This window comes from Hypanus sabinus, chromosome 10, assembly GCF_030144855.1.
Source record: "Hypanus sabinus isolate sHypSab1 chromosome 10, sHypSab1.hap1, whole genome shotgun sequence".
Lineage (NCBI taxonomy): Eukaryota > Metazoa > Chordata > Chondrichthyes > Myliobatiformes > Dasyatidae > Hypanus > Hypanus sabinus.
The window spans coordinates 27,019,367-27,036,350 of record NC_082715.1 but is presented as its reverse complement, the minus strand read 5'-3'; the positions used below and the strand labels follow the sequence as shown (position 1 = coordinate 27,036,350).

At 41.4% G+C, this 16,984-nt stretch overlaps 1 protein-coding gene across 3 annotated transcripts in view; it reads right to left on the bottom strand.

Moving 5' to 3' along the window:
- Positions 1–16,984, bottom strand: part of l3mbtl3 (L3MBTL histone methyl-lysine binding protein 3) — a 158,263-nt gene that overhangs the window by 65,293 nt on the left and 75,986 nt on the right. For 2 of the 3 annotated variants that reach the window (XM_059981543.1, XM_059981544.1), the window contains exons 17-18: positions 4,519–4,686; positions 138–272 (exon numbers count right to left, since the gene is read on the bottom strand). In XM_059981543.1, coding sequence (XP_059837526.1) covers positions 138–272; positions 4,519–4,686 — 303 coding nt within the window. The remainder of the gene's footprint in view (positions 1–137; positions 273–4,518; positions 4,687–16,984) is intronic. The other variant, XM_059981545.1, reaches the window with a different exon arrangement.

Sequence of the window (16,984 nt, the reverse complement as noted above, 5' to 3'; positions counted from 1 at the left end):
AATGATATAGTGGAGAATCCAAAATAATTAACAAATTATGCCAATGTCTCTATGCAGTTATAACTCTGTAGTTAACTAGAACATTAGACATTTTGTAGGCAATATAATTACAGTTTATATTTATGTGGAATGCTGACCTGGGATATTTTCTTCCTTTGCTAGAAAACAAAAGGGACTTTTTGCAGGGCGATTCTTCATCAGAGACAGAATCCTCAGCACTCCTTTTTGCTTGAGCAGCTACTTCTGCCAGCCAATTGTCCTTTGAGCATTTTCTGTAGACCAAACATTATTGTATATAAATCTGAACTCTTTCAACAACATTTTTTTTTTTAGGTAACTTGTACAAGAGAAATTGAAGTTAGTATTGCAGATTGATATTTTCTCACTCAGGTAGGCAGCAGATGAAGCCTTCTGCCTACAACTCAATGAGAAATAGATTTCCCCTCGAATCCAACAATTCAGTTTTGTCAGTATCTTCAGAGAAACAACCCTCAAAGTACCAATTAAGCTTTTTTCTCCATTGCTCACATGAAGATTCTTGGAGTGAATGCTAATTTGTGTCAAAATCTTTTTGTACTGTGGAGGCAGGTTAAACAGCAACTTCATTAAGGTTACTAGACACCCCATTTTACATTACTGCTAAAATATGAGATCCTCATTCTAATAGCATATGCTTTGTTGTCTCCAAGCATCAGTGAAAGGTCATTTGTTTTAGCCAATGAACTGCTTCATCAAATCAACTGAAATTAAGAAGCTGCAAGTGAAAATATTTGAGCATTTTGCCTTATTGTGCTTAATTACGATATGGTATATTTATTCAACTTCAAAAATTTCCTCTATTAATAATGGCAAGAGTCCAATTAACATTTGTAAAAACCTACTCAACTTGTCCTCCACCTTCAAATGTTTGAGTGCATACACCCCCAGGTCATGCTGTTTCTGCCTGCCCAGCTGTGTTTTAAAACTGTACCATTTACTTCACATTGTCTCCCACTTCCTTCCTGCTTCGCCACACCAGTTTATACTTTCTTGCATTCAGTTTCATCTGCAATATATCTGTTCATTTCACCAGGCTGTCTTTCTCCTCCCGAGGCCTTTGCTGTCAGCTTGTAGTTTATACAAAGTGCAAACTTAGAAATGCTAAATCAATAACATCGTCTCAAAATGAGCAGGGGTCATAATTCTCATCGCTGGAAAATAACACCATATACCGCACAGAAATCTCCCTCTCTCTTGTTTCTCAGGCATGGTTTCCTTGTACCTTAGTTCCGTGACTTTAAATGTGGGCTAACAAACTGCAAATTATCAAATTGCTTCTTAAAGTCTAAGGACACGACTTCCGCCACACTGTGCTCATCAACTCTCTCCATTAATTCAAAGGTTAATCAAACATGACTTCCCATTAAATTCACATTCCTTTCTAGTATTTTTTTGGAAGGCATAGGTAACGGAGCCTTGATATTTATTGCATGAGGAGGGCAATGATTTTGACTTAAAAATGTGTTTGATATTTCCAGTGTCCTTTTATAGAAGTCAACCAAGACAATGCCCCAGTGGAGATGAAAACTCCTGGGAATATCTGGGCCAAGACCACACAAACTGAAGAACGGCTGGCACTGAGAAACTTGAGGCCAGGCACCAGGAGCACAAGGAAGCCTTACATAAGCAGTGGGGGAGGAAAAATACTTCATCATACAAACTATCAACTCACTTGCACCTTCAAGTACTGGTGGAAGAGTCTGTGGTTCCCACACTACTTTCTTAACCACCCCAGAACTCACAGCAGAGCTGAAGCAAGTCATCCTTGACCAAAACAAAAGGCAGCTGAAAAGAACTGGAGCAGAAAGCAACTCGGAATAGGAGAAGCAGTGGATTATCTCAGGTTCAGCCTTCTCTGCCAGCAAGTACACTTCAATGAACGATCTCCATATTCTTTTATTCCCTAAATACATGTTCAGATCTTACGAAGGTAAAAAAAAATTCCAATGAGCTATAATGCTCCAAAGTATTTCTCTTTATCTCAATTTTTAAAGGTAGCACTTGTCTAATTTCAGACCCTTGACAGAATCTACAGAGCACACACACCCAGTCTAACCCAGCAAATAGAACAGCAATCTCAGCAGTCTTATTTCCCCGTTGTTACATGACAATAATTCTCTCGTTCCTTTCCATTTTACTATTGAAGGTACTGATTAATTATTTCTGCCAGCACTACAGGCAGCGCATTACAGGTCATAACCTTATCTAACCTTATTTTTTTTCCCTGCGAAGGCAAGTTAAGGCAGTTGTGCAGATCAAAACCCTGGTTCTTCTAATAAAACAGCTTCCCTCTATTAAGCCAATCGTGCAGCTCAATCCAATCTTCTAACTTTTCTTTTCTCCAAGGAGAACAACTCTTGCTGCTTCTGTGAACATGACTAAAATCTTTCATTTCTCAAACCTATTTTAGTTCATGTTGATAAATACAAGAGATTCTGCAGACGCTGGAAATTGAGCCACACAGAAAATTCTGCGATTCAGGCAGTGTCTATGGAGGGGAGCAAGCAGCCAATGTTTTGGTCCAAAGCCCTTCATCAGGACTGGAAAGGGAAGGAGGATACACACTGGAAAGTGATAAGGGAGACCAGGTGAAGGGAGAAGGTGAGTTGTTGGGGGGGGAAGGGGGATGAAGTACCTGCAAAGGATAGGTGAAAGTGGAAAAGGGCTGAAGGATAGGGACGGTGGACCATGGAAGTTAATGAATTCTGCACCTTTTTCGAGCTGGTGAAGAATAACAGTTATGATGCAATATTCCAGTGGTGACACAAGTGACCCAAACCAGTCCATAGGACAATCGCAGCTGCTGCGCAGGGTGACTCTGTGGTTAAGAAGGCATACAGTGCATTGGACTTCATGAATTGTGGGATTGAGTTTAAGAGCCAAAAGGAAATGTTGCAGCTATATAGGACCCCGGTCAGACCCCACTTGGGGTACTGTGTTCAGTTCTATCCGCCTTACTATAGGAAGGATGTGGAAACCATAGTAAGGATGCAGAGGAGATTTACAAGGATGTTGCCTGGATTGGGGAGCATGCCTTATGAGAATAGGTTGAGTGAACTCAGCCTTTTCTCCTTAGAGCAACAGAGGATGAGAGGTGTACAAGATAATGAGAGGCATTGATCGTGTAGATAGTCAGAGGCTTTTTCCCAAGGCTGAAATGGCTAGCATGAGAGGGCACAGATTTAAGGTGCTTGGAAGTAGGTACAAAGGAGATGTCAGAGGTGTTTTTTTATTCAGAGAGTGGTGAGTGTGTGGAATGGGCTGCCTGCAGTGGTGGAGGCGGAAACGATAGGGTCTGATAAGAGACTCCTGGATGGCTACATAGAGCTTAGAAAAATAGAGAGCTATGGGTAAAGCCTAGGTAGTTCTCAGGTAGGGACATGTTCTGCACAGCTTTGTGGGCCAAAAGGGCCTGTATTGTGCTGTAGGCTTTCTATGTACTTCCATGGCTTCTATTTAAGAGTCCCCAACTGCTATAATCTTTGCTAGCTACCCTCACAAAATGCCTTTCCACTTTCAGGGATTTGTACATGCATACAACCAGGATCCTCTCTTTCTGCACATCCTCGGGGAGCTTACCAGCCAGAGGTTACATCCACCAAGCAGCCATCCTGTGAAGTTCTTTTTAAAACCTTACACATGTTTCAACAAGATTAACTCTTATGTCTTCTAACCTACAATGAACATATTGTACACCCATCCAATTCAAGGTCTATTTATTGGGCAATGTCCTCATCTGAAGAGCCATTCCAGAGAATCGCCTAACACCAGTTTCAGAGCAAGAAGGTTAGGCTCTGTGCAAGGCTATCTGCACTCTGCAGTGAAATGGAAACACCGTCCAATCTGGTCAAATAAACTGTGGGTAAAGAATGCATGTTTTCTCCAGGAACACCAAGATTTCAGATTAAGTAGCCAAAAGCACAATGTGGGAGGAGAAGTAGGGCAGCTACACAATTGGATGAGAGGCTGGGCTAGGTATGGATATGCTTCTGGGTGAACCACATTGTGAGGGAGCAAAACTCGAACATGCCACACAAAAACTGATTCAATTAAGGCCCAGGAAATTAATTCAAAGAGTTTTAAATAAATAATAGCATAAAGCAAAGGGGTGATAAGCCAATTGCATAATTTAAGCAAAAATTAAAATGATCCACTAAGAAAACAATGGCCGGAGAGCAAAGATCACGTTAACGAACCAGAATAAATTGAAACATAGTGATAATGGAAAAAGGAAGCAGAATTAATAAACGTTAAGCACAACAAAGCTATAAACCAGAACTGTAACAATGAAAATACAAAGTAAACATTGTTTGAAGGTGAACCATTTTCAATCCTAGATCACATAATTCAGAGCTTTCAAATACCAACGGATTTAGTATTCTCTCAGAAAAGGAATTCAATTAACTAAGGTTCAGTGAAATGAAATGTTCTAAGTATGAAACATTCAGCTACAAAACAACATGAAAAAGAATCGCAGACCCTTGAGATGTGATGGTAGATGAACATGGGATCGTTTCTACTCCATCTGCTTCCACCTTCTTGTTCCTTTGTATACCAGGACTACAGACTGGCATTTCTCCATTCAATCGATCCTGTAGCACATTTTCTCTGTTGAGGTTGATCTCAGAGTATGGGCAACCTAATGCACTACAAAGGAAAACCATTTCTTACTGGTGAACAGCATAATCCCTCTCTTTGCAATGATAAAGAAAGGTGCCAAACTTTAATAATCCCAAAATTTCTTACTGTAATCAGCTTAAAACTCTATAAAGATACAATTCAGTGATCCAATGAGTTAGAAGCATGGTTAATTCACTTCTGAGAATTGGGGATTAAATTCATTTCTTTTATCAGTTTCACTTGAATTCAATACTGCTGGTTGTACAGGAACTACACCTTTAACATATTTTCTATGGGCAGTTGATCCATCAATGCAATACTATTCATGGAGAAACAAGTTTGCAAGTGCTGGAATCTGGAGTAAAGAACTTAATGGATTCAGCATCTGCAAAAGCAAGAAGGATGCATCAAAGTTTTGGGTCTACATTCTGCGATGGGGTTGGGGGGAGGGGGTGGGAACACATCGCTGACGTGTTTTCTCTGATGCAGAGGAGGACGCTGAGCTGAGAAAGGGTGCACATGAATCTCTGCTTCAGGAAGGGTTGTTTAGGTCTCCAAATGCTGGTGAGCTGAAAGGACAAGTATTGCACCTCCTGTGTTTGCAAGGAAAAGTGCCAGGGAACAGGATGGAGTGGGTGGGAATGGATGGGTGAGCAATCAGAGAGAATATACCCTGAAATTGGGGAATGAGGAAGATGTGACTGGTAACGGGTCCTGGTGGGAATTGAAGGATGGGAACTGGAGTGATAGGGCTGAGGATGGGGCAGTTGGTATACAAGTAGATGCAGTGTGTAGTGAGACTGTGAGGATTGACAGACAGACAGACATACTCTATTAATCCCGAGGGAAATTGGGTTTCGTTACAGTTGCACCAACCAAGAATAGAGTAGAAATATAGCAAAATAAAACCAGAAATAATTAAATGATAATAAGTAAATTATGCCAAGTGGAAATAAGTCCAGGACCAGCCTATTGGCTCAGGGTGTCTGAGATTCCAAGGGAGGAGTTGTAAAGTTTGATGGCCACAGGTAGGAATGACTTCCTATGACACTCAGTGTTACATCTCGGTGGAATGAGTCTCTGGCTGAATGTACTCCTGTGCCTAACCAGTACATTATGGAGTGGATGGGAGACATTGTCCAAGATGGCATGCAACTTGGACAGCATCCTCTTTTCAGACACCACTGTCAGAGAGTCCAGTTCCACCCCCACAACATCACTGGCCTTGCAAATGAGTTTGTTGATTCCGTTGGTGTCTGCTACCCTCAGCCTGCTGCCCCAACACACAACAGCAAACATGATAGCACTGGCCACCACAGACAGGCAAATGATAGGACAAAATTGCAGTCAGTGGGATGAGGTGAAGAGTAACAGAGGGCAAAAAACAAACCTGAGAGGAATGATGAATGCAGGACTGAAGGTGTTATATTTGAATGCACACAGCATACGAAATATGGCAGATGATCTTGTAGCATAATTAGAGGTTGGCAGATATGACGCCGTGGGCATGACTGAGTCCGGGCTGAAAGAAGATTATAGTTGGGAGCTTATCATCCAAGGATACACACTGTATCAAAAGCACAGATAGGGAGGCAGAGGCTGGAGTGCCTCTATTGGTAAAAATTGCAAACAAATCCGTAGAAAGAGATGACAATAGATCAGAAGATGCTGATCCTTGTGGACAGAGTTAAGACACTGCAAGGGTAAAAGACCCCGATGGGAATTATAAACAGCAGTAGCCAGGATATGGGATATAAATTACAATGGTAGATAGAAAGAATGTGCAAAAAGTGAAACGTTATGATAGCCACGGAGAATTTCAATATGCAGGTACAGAAAATCAGGTTGATACTGGATCCTAAGAGATGGAATTTGCAGAATGCCTAAGAGATAGCTTTTTTTTAAAAAGAGCAGCTTGTGGTTGAGTCCATTAGGGGAAAGGCAATTCTGGATTGGGCATTGCGTAATGAACCAGGATTGGTGAGGGAGCTTAAGGTTAAGGAACACTGAGGAGGTGTGATCCTAATATGATAGGATTCACCCTGCAGTTTGAGAGGGAAAAGATAAGGTCAGGTGTATCAGTATTACAATGGAGTAAAGGAAATTACAGAGACATGAGAGAGAAGCTGGCCAAAGTTGATTGGAAGGGGACACTAGCAGGGTTGACGATAGATCAGCAATGGCTGGAGTTTCTGGAGGCAATCCTAAGTGGAGAGAAAATTCAAAAATCTGAGGTGCAAAAGGACTTGGGAGTGCTTGAGAGAATTAACCCTAAAGGTTAATTTTCAGGTTCAATCAGTGGTGAAGAGTCTGCTCCGCCATTTCATCATTCATTTCAGAATGAATGGTAGCATTCATTTCAAGATGCCTGGAGTACAAAATCAAGGATGCAATGTTAAGACATTATAAAGAACAGGTGAGGCCTCACTTGGAGTATAGTGAGTATGGCCCCTTATCTGAGAAAGGATGTGCTGAAACTGGAGAGGGTTCAAAGGAGGTTCACAAAAATGATTCCAGGATTGAACGGCTTGTCACATGAACAGTGTTTGATGGCTCTCGGCCTGTATTCACTGGAATTCAAAAGAATGAGGGGTGACCTAATTGAAACTTATCAAATGTTGAAAGGCCTTGATAGAGTGAATGTGGAGAGGATGCTTCCTGTGGCAGAAGAGTTGAGGACCAGAAGACAAAAGGCTCAAAATAGAGGGGCATCATTTTAGAATAGAGATGAGGAGGGATTTCTTCAGCTAGAGAGTGGGTGAATTAGTTGCCACAGGTGGCTATGGAGGCCAAATGTTTGTGTATATTTACATCAGAGGTTGATAGATTCTTGATAAGTCAGGGCATGAAGGGATACGGGGGGGGGGGGCAGGAGATTGGGGCTGAGAAGGAAGATGGATCAGCCATGATGAAATGGCGGAGCAGACTCGATATCTTATATACCTTATGGTCTTAACTCAGAAGGTGCCGGATCAGTACATCCCAAAGAAGAACTATTCTAAAAGGTAGGATCATGCAACCATGGCTAACAAGTTAGGAACAACATAAAAGCAAATTAGAGGGCAAATAATATAGAAAAGAAGTGAGAAGTGACAGGATTGAGAAGCTTTTAAAAACCGATGGGAGGCAACTGAAAGAGCCATAAGGAGAATAAAATAAATAAAATAAACTAATATAAAAGTAGATACCAAAAGTTCTTATCAGATATATAAAAATTTAAAAAACAGCGAGAGTCAATAATGGACTGCTGTAAAACGATGCTGAAGAGGTAATAATAGGGGACAAAGAAATAGCAGACAAGTATTTTGCTTCAGTATTCAATGTGAAAGACACTAGCGGTGTGCCAGAATTTCGAGAGGGTCTGGGGGCAGAAGTGAGTGTAGTTGCTAGTACGGAGGAGAAGGTGCTTGGGAAGCTGAAAAGCCTGAAAGTAGGTACGTAAAAAGCAGATAAGTCACCTGGACCAGATGAACTACACCCCAGGGTTCTGAAAGAGATGGCTAAAGAGATTGAGGAGGCATTAGTAATGATCTTTTAAGAATCACGAGGCTCTGGAATGGTTCCGGAGGAATGGAAAACTACAAATGTCATTCCATTCTTCAAGAAGGGAGGGAGGTAGAAGAAAGGAAACTATAGGCCAGTTAGCCTATAGTGGTTGGGAAGATGTTAGAGTCATTAAGGATGTTTCATTAAGGATGAGGTTTTGGGGTACTTGGAGACACATGATAAAATAGGTCAAAGCAAACATGGTTTCCTTAAGGGAAAAATCTTGCCTGGTAAACCTACTGGAACTCTGAGGAAATAACAAGCAGGATTGACAAAGGATAGTCAGTGGATGTTATTTATTTGGATTTTCATAAAGCCTTTGACAAGGTGCTGCATATGAAGCTGTTTAAACAAGATAAGAGCACATGGTATTACAGGAAAGATACTAGCACGGTTAGAGCATTGGCTGATTGGCAGGAGGTAAAGAGTGGGTATAAAGGGGGCCTTTTCTGGTTGGCTGCCAGTGAAAAGTGGTGTTCTGTGGTCATCGTTATTGGGACCACTTCTCTTCATGCTATATGGAACCAAGGATTCTGCAGAAAGACTTGGATCAAGAGAATGTACAAAGAAGTGGCAGATGGAATATAATGCAGGGGAAGTGCATGGCATGTACTTTGGTAGAAGAAATAAAGGCAGAGATTATTTTCTAAATGGGGAGAAAAATTCCAAAAGCAATAGTGCAAAGGGTCATTGGAGTCCCCAACAACAACAACACACACAAAATGCTGGTAGAACAGCAATGCTGGTTGATGCCTACACTGAAGAAGTTGTGTTCCACCAGCATTTTGTGTGTGTTGTTGTTTGAATTTCCAGCATCTGCAGATTTCCTCCTGTTTGGAGTCCCCATGCAGGATTCCCCAAAAGTGTACTAGCAGGCTGAATCGAAAGGAAGGAAGGCACTTTGAGGAGACTAGAATACGAGCAAGGGTGTAATGCTGAGGTTTTGTAAGGTATTTGTCAAATTGCATTTGAAGTATTGTGAGCAATTTTGGTCCCCTTATCTAAGAAAAAGAGTGTTAACATCGGAGAGGGTTCAGTAGAGGTTTGCAAGAATGATTCCACGAATGAAAGGGTTAATGTACAAGGAAGATTTGATGGCTCTGGGCCTGTACTCATTGGAGTTTAGAGGAATGAGGGGGATGTCACTGAAACCTAGTGAATATTGAAAAGCCTAGATAGAATGGATGTAGAGAGGATGTTTCCTACAGTATGAGAGTCTAGGACTAGAGGACACAGCCTCAGAATGAGATGCTGTCGTTTATAGTAGAGGTGAGGGGGAATTTTCTTTAGCCAGAAGGTGGTGGATCCGTGGAACTCACTGTCATGGGAGAATGTGGGCGCAAAGTCATTGGGTAGATTCAAAGTGGAGGTTGACAGGTTCTTGATTAGGTGGTAGAGGAATGGAGAAAATGTGTGTGAGGGCAGAAGGGATGTCTCATTTCTGGAAAAAAGGCATCACGTCAGAAACTCCAGAGCAGAAAGTACAGATGTGATGGTGGTGGAGAAATTGATGAGAGGGAGGAGATTTAGTCGAGCTCGCTGCAAGAGTCAGTGGAATTTTAGTAGATACTGGTAGAGAGTTTGTCTCTAGAGAGGGAAATAAAAAATAACTGACAAGTCCACAAGAAAGTTAGTGGCATGACAAAGGCAAGAAAGTCACGTCCTGCACAAGTGCAGGCAGCAGCAACAATGCGGTCTTTCTTCCTCAGAAAGCTGAAACAGGCCAAACTCCCACAAAAGCTGTTGCTCAACTTCTACAGAAGCACAACTGAAACCATCCTGACCAACAGCGCCACAGTGTGGTGTGCCAGCTGAACAGCTGCTGAGCAGCAAGACCTGCATCGCGTGGTGAAGGCGGCCCAGCGAATTGTCAGGATGGAGATCCCAGGACTGGACACCGTCTATTCCAGCAAACTCAGGAGGAAAGCAATCAGCATAACCGGAGACACCACACGCCCCGGTCACTCCGTTTGGCCTGCTGGCATCCAGCAAAAGGTTCAGGACACTAAAAATCAGAACAAATAGACTGAAGAACAGCTTCTACCCCAGAGCTGTGGCCTCCATCACACCACTCCCACAGAACAATGACTGAAACTGTGAGCACACACAAGGACTCAAATACTTGCACTAACGGCACTTTGTGCATTACTGTGATATTCTAGTGCTGCTGCAACTTATTTTCTGCTACTTATCTACTTAATACTGTTTTTCTATTGCTGTCTTGTTTTTATCTACTGCTTTATTTAATTGCCTGAGAGGAAGCCAAACAGAGTTTCATTGTATCTATGTATAATGACAATAAAGATCATTAATTCATTAATTCATTCACAGATGCAGCAGGAGGAGGAGTTTGGGGTGGGGTTCTGGTATCTTTTTGGGAGGAGTGTGAAGGAAATGGCAGAAAGAACGTGTCTGTGTGTTTGTGTTCCTTGGTGGTATGATCTACCCGCATCGGGTTTGCAACATCAGGGCTGGGAATTGTTCAGGGGGACCACTTAAAAATTGCACAGCTGCAGTAAAGCAACTTCTGGGTGACCAGCAACAGACGTGTTCTGGATCAATGTGTCTGAAATTTCTCCTGATAATACTCTCCAGTGAGCATTGCAGTCACAAAGTCATCCAGTAAATAGTTCATCTGCACAAGTGTCAACTGCAGCAGGAGATACTTAGTCAGATTTGCAGAGCAGCACAACTTAACCTGAAAAAGCACAAAACTGTGTTATACACTGGGAGCTAGGGGTGGAAAGGTGGCAGGTTGTGGGTGAATGGTATGGCAAAAATGAATAAATAAATAAATGGAGGTAATTGTATTTCATTTGTGTAAGACTGACTAAATTATTGCCATGGCAATAAAGATCTTGGCATAAAATTATGCACCAGAGCAAACAGAACCTGTAACAAGATCCCACATAGTTAAGTTTAACTATATTTATTCAGCTGTCCTATGTACTACACTTAAGAGTTACAGGAACAGTGGAGCTCTGGAAAGGGTTACAGAAAACAGACTGCTATGTAGATCAAGGAATCTTTTTTCAAAAATATAAAGCACAAATATTCTCCTCAGAAATAAGAGTTCATTAGTCCAAGAGTTAAAAGTCTGGATTTAATGCTCTTGGAATTGATATAAATGTCAACATTAACTGACTAACATTATCAAAACTAATTTTAGAGATTGTTTAATTGCCTGCTGAAGCACTTCTGGTGCTCCTTGCAAAATCAGCATGATTTGGAGATACAGTTAAGATATGAACTTCTAATGCTCCTGTCTAATCAAGGCTCCTGGCTACCAGGATGCACAAATGCCATCTCCGATACAACAGCGCCATCTGCTGCCTTCCATGCTACTGTTCATTTGTGCTTGTCTTGGTCTCGTCCCATCCAAAGCTTGCGTGTCCTGCGGAGCCTTGTGAAATTCCAGTTGAAGACTATTGTTAATCTCAGGCATCTGAAGAAGGTATCATGTGCACCGCCATTTCTAACACTATTGTAATAGATATTCAGACTAGGAGATGTTAATATACCAACACAGATATCTGAACAACCTTAAAGGAAACCGGCTTCTGACAGCAAATTATATTTTCTCCCAAACAATTCTTCTTGCTTAAACCATGTTCCCTTATTACAATGCAACCCCGGGGCTACTGTGTACATAGCCTAGTAACTGCTGATAAAGTTTGAATCCCATTTGTTTGGAAAAGTAGCTTGAAATATCTAATTTTTATTTACTCTCCTACCAGTAAAGATCTGATGTTCTGGATCTTCACTTGATTGATATTACCACCCTCTTGAACTTGCCAATTAACCTCAGTTGCGCATAGAACTCAGCTTCACACCACAGCTTCAGAACTGCCATTTATCTTTTTTATTTTCCCAAGTCAATGTATCAAATTACATTAATTTTCCTACTGTAAATAGTCCAAACTAAATCAAAATCATGAGTGTGCTCCAAAAATTAAAGTAGTATACATGCATTTTTATATATTTTTTGGGATGATATTGCTTTAATCACCATGCAGTTCAATTGATCATTTACATTGCCCCATTAACATTTGTTTTCCTTTTCAATAGATGTGCAAATAAAACTAAGGCTATATAAGGCTACATTTTAATTCCATGTCCCATTCCCATTCTGATATGTCTATCCATGGCCTCCTCTACTGTCAAGATGAAGCCACACTCAGGTTGGAGGAACAACACCTTGTGTACTGGCTGGGTAGCCTCCAACCTGATGGCATGAACATTGACTTCTCTAACTTCTGTTAATGCCCCTCCTCCCCTCCTTACCCCATCCCTGATATATTTAGTTTTTTCCCCTCTCTCTCTGCCCATCTCTCTGCCCGTTCTCCATCTCCCTCTGGTGCTCCCCTCCCCCTTTCTTTCTCCCGAGGCCTCCCGTCCCATGTTCCTTTCCCTTCTCCAGCCCTGTATCCCTTTTGCCAATCACCTTTCCAGCTCTCAGCTTCACCCCACCCCCTCCAATTTTCTCCTATCATTTCGCATTTCCCCCTTCCCCTCCTACTTTCAAATCTCTTACTATCTTTCTTTTCAGTTAGTCTCGGCCAGAAACGTCAACAGCGCTTCTCCCTATAGATGCTGCTTGGCCTGCTGCGTTCCACCAGCATTTTGTGTGTGTTGCTTGAATTTCCAGCATCTGCAGATTTCCTTGTGTAAGGCTATATAGTAAACTTTTTGAAAGGAATTATTCTAAGATGTGTTCCACTCTGTAGGCAGTTATAGCTTCTTAGTCATACAGTACAGAAAGCCTGACTGGTCCATGTTGACCAAAACTCCCAGCAAAGTTGGCCCTATCTGCCTACATTTGCCCCATATCCCTCTCACTTTCAATCTGTGCCCACTAATTCTTGATTTCCCCCAACCAATGGAAAAAGACTGCACTGACCTCCCCCCCCCCCACTCCCCATTCTCCTACATCATCACCACCATGTCGTATGACTTGGCCGATCATGGTTCCAGGACTATGATCGTTCTTGGCAAATTTTTCTATAGGAGTGGTTTGCCATTGCCTTCCTCTGGGCAGTGTCTTTACAAGACAAGTGACCCCAGCCATCATCAATACTCTTTAAAGATTGTCTGCCTGGCGTCAGTGGTTACATAACCAGGACTTGTGATATGCACCAGCTGCTCATATGACCACCCACCACCTGCTCCCATGGCTCCACCTGACCCTGATTGGGGGCTAAGCAGGTGCTACACCTTGCCCAAGAGTGACCTGCAGGCTACTGGAGGGAAGGAGCACCTTACACCACTTTTGATTGCGACCTTTTGATCCACCCCACCAACCCTATTCTCCTATGCTGTAATGAAAAAATTCCCAGGCTGTTTAATCTCCCTCTATATCTCCGTCCCTTGAGTCCCAAGAACATTCTCAAATTTTCTCTGCATTCTCTCCACCTTAACAGCATCTTTTCAGCTGAATAGCATCTTTCTTATGGGAGGTGACCAAAACTGAACATAATATTCCAAATATGGCCTCACCCGCATCTTGTACATTTCTACATTTTTGATACAGTTTCAAAGTTAAAAAATCCCATAGATAATGCAAATCTGCTTACAATCTGCACTTTTAAAAAAAAAGACTATAAGAGATTCCCCACAGAATAATGTAAATATAAATTTATAGCCTGGACTGGTAACTTTACATAATTATACCCCTGAAAATATTTGCGGATTGGATTCATTCAATTTTAATCAAATATTACCTATGTACATAGAAAACTAAAGCAGCTTTAAATTTGTTCATCGTTTTGAAAGCATTAATTCCTTGAAGACATACAAAATGATGTTTGTCTCTCATATGTTATTCTGTATTACTTCACTCCTTAGACCAGTAAGAATATATTCTGCCCATTGTGAATATCGTACCTAATTTTAAGTCAGAGGAAAGGGAACAAAATCCCTTTTGAACAAAGTAAATACTTTGTATTACTGTGCACGATATAGAGAACTTCATCCTCAGGTGATAACATCGAAGATTAATATTGCAGCAACTCTGAAGATAGTGGAGGAAAAATTCAGGAAGAGTCCCAAGTAGCCACTGATGCGCATGACGATAATGTGCTCAGCTAAAATCGGATCAGTCGCAGCGGAAGCAGTAGCTTGCTACTTGTTTCTTTCATTATTTGAAGCAACAGTCGAAAGACATCAGAATACCCAGTTGGGCAACTTCAAGGCTAATTATAGCCTGCTCGCCTTCCAAAATCCAAGGAGCATGCTGCAATTTACACTTGCGACATACAGCTGCACAGGTACCCCTTTCACTGAGCAGTTCAATTGTAACACCATTGATAACATTCCATTATTGAATATATCCTGGTCAATGACTAGGTACTCAGGGTGGGAAAGCTGAGGGAAGACCTTTAGCCGTAGTCTTATGCCTGGACTGTTGCCTCCATCATGGTCTACAGATCTTTTACTCTGAACAGTTAAGCCTATACTAATGGCAGTTTAGAAGAATGAGATGTTGATTTTATTTTAACGTGCGGCACAGAAACATAGTGGCTAGCACAACGCTTTATAGTACCAGAGCCTGGGTTCAATACTTGCCACTGTCTGTAAGGATTTGTACGTTCTCCCCAGGACCGCGTGGGTTTCCTCTGGCTGCTCCAGTTTCCTCCCACAGTCCAAAAACGTACCGATTGGTAGAGTAATTGGTCACTGGAAATTGTCTCATGATTAGGCTAGGGTTAAAATTGGGGGATTGCTGAGTGGCCCAACTCGAAGGGCTGGAAGGGCCTATTCCACGCTGTAACTCAAGAAAACAAAATTCTGAGATAGTTTGACAGGGTAGGTTCAGAGAGGACCTTTTTCCCCCCCAGTGGGAAGTATCTAGAAATGGGGTGCAGTGTTTCAAAATATAGGGGTCACCTACTAAAGACAGAGGTGAAAAGGAATTCCTTCTCTTGAAGAGGAGTGACCATCTTGCAGCCTCTATCAGAGGAGATCTGAGGGTGTCAAATTAAAGCAGAGACAATACATTGAATAGACCCCGAGAAGAAAATATGGAAGTGGTGTTGCAGCCACGATTGAATCAGTCATGGCTGTATTGAATGATGCAACAGCTAACTATGCCAAGTAGCCCGAGTTTACTTTGTTCTTATGATTATTTACTTTATTGTCACCAAACAATTGATACTAGAGCGTACAATCATCACAGTGATATTTGTTTCTGCGTTTCGCACTCCCTGGAGTACAAATCGAAGTAAATATAATAAAAAATTAAATTATAAATCATAATTAGAAAATAGAAAAAGGAAAGTAAGGTAGTGCAAGTCAGGTCCGGATATTTGGAAGGTGTATCTATAAAAATTAGTAAGGGTTTTAGGGGACAGGCCAAATTTCTTCAGCTTTCTCAGGAAGTAAAGGCGCTGGTGGGCCTTCTTGGCAGTGGACTCTGTTTGGTTAGACCAAGTCAGGTCATTTGTGATATTCACCCCGAGGAACTTAAAGCTTTTGACCTGTTCCACCTGCGCACCACCGACGTAGATGGGGTCGTGCGGTCCGCTACTTCTTCTGAAATCAGCAACCAATTCCTTCGTCTTGCTAACGTTGAGGGATAGGTTATTGTCTTCGCACCATGCCACCAGGTTCTTAATCTCCTTTCTGTACTCAGACTCATCATTACCCAAGATACGGCCTACAATTGTGGTGTCATCAGCAAACTTATATATTGAGTTCGATGGAAACTTGGCTACACAATCAAGGGTGTACAGTGAGTACAGCAGGGGGCTGAGTACACAGCCTTGTGGGGCACCGGTGCTCAGAGTGATTGTAGAGGAGAGCTTGTTCCCTATTTTTACAGCCTGGGTCCTGTCTGTGAGGAAGTTAAAGATCCAGCTGCAGATCTGAGTGCTGAGACCCAGGTTCCGGAGCTTAGGAAGCTTAGATTATCTTGAGCATTGCATATACTTCTTATTCTAATACAGTACCAAGGATGGTACAAGTCTGTGAAAGGACAACATAGCAGTTATTTTCTAATTCACTGTCAAGCTATCCAACAATCAAGGTACGAGAATGTGAACAATCCCAGCCAGATATCTATCTAATCTCTCTGATGTAAACTGATCAGCAATTTATCCCTTGGTGAAGATGAAGTACTTGCTTTATTACACAAACATGGAAATTTGTAATTAACAATACCACTTCCAACAACTGCAGAAAAGAACTTCAGTTTTATAAAATTATGGCAGCCAGAGTCTGCAAGATACAAGTTAGCACAACAGCTTTAGCCATTCATGTCAGTGGTACTGTATGGGTTAGGCTTTCATTTTAAAAAAAAAATTCTTATGCACACATGATCAATTTCAAAATGTATATGGGAAGTCCTATCATGATGAAAAGTAAAATAATAGCAAACAATTTTCCTCAGAATTTTGATTTACAGCTTATACTTAATGTGGCAAATAACAAAGTTATCAATTCCAATGGTTATCTTATTGGCTTAAAATTAATTAACAAGAGTAGGCAAATCACTCTACACTCTTGATAAAAACAATACAGTGGATTCCGAGTAATTGAGATACATCGGCACCAGTATATTTGGTCCATTTAAGTGGCTGCACCATTAGCTGAAGTTTCATAGAAATAATTGAAAAGGTATAAAGAAAGACAAACTACAGTTTAACTGAGTAACAAATTATGTTTAAATGAAATACAGAACTAATTAGAAAACTACAAATACTACTACAGTACTATAATACTGTATTAATTCCTAATAGTTATTGATAATACACTGCCATGTTCTTTTGACTGACTGTGAATT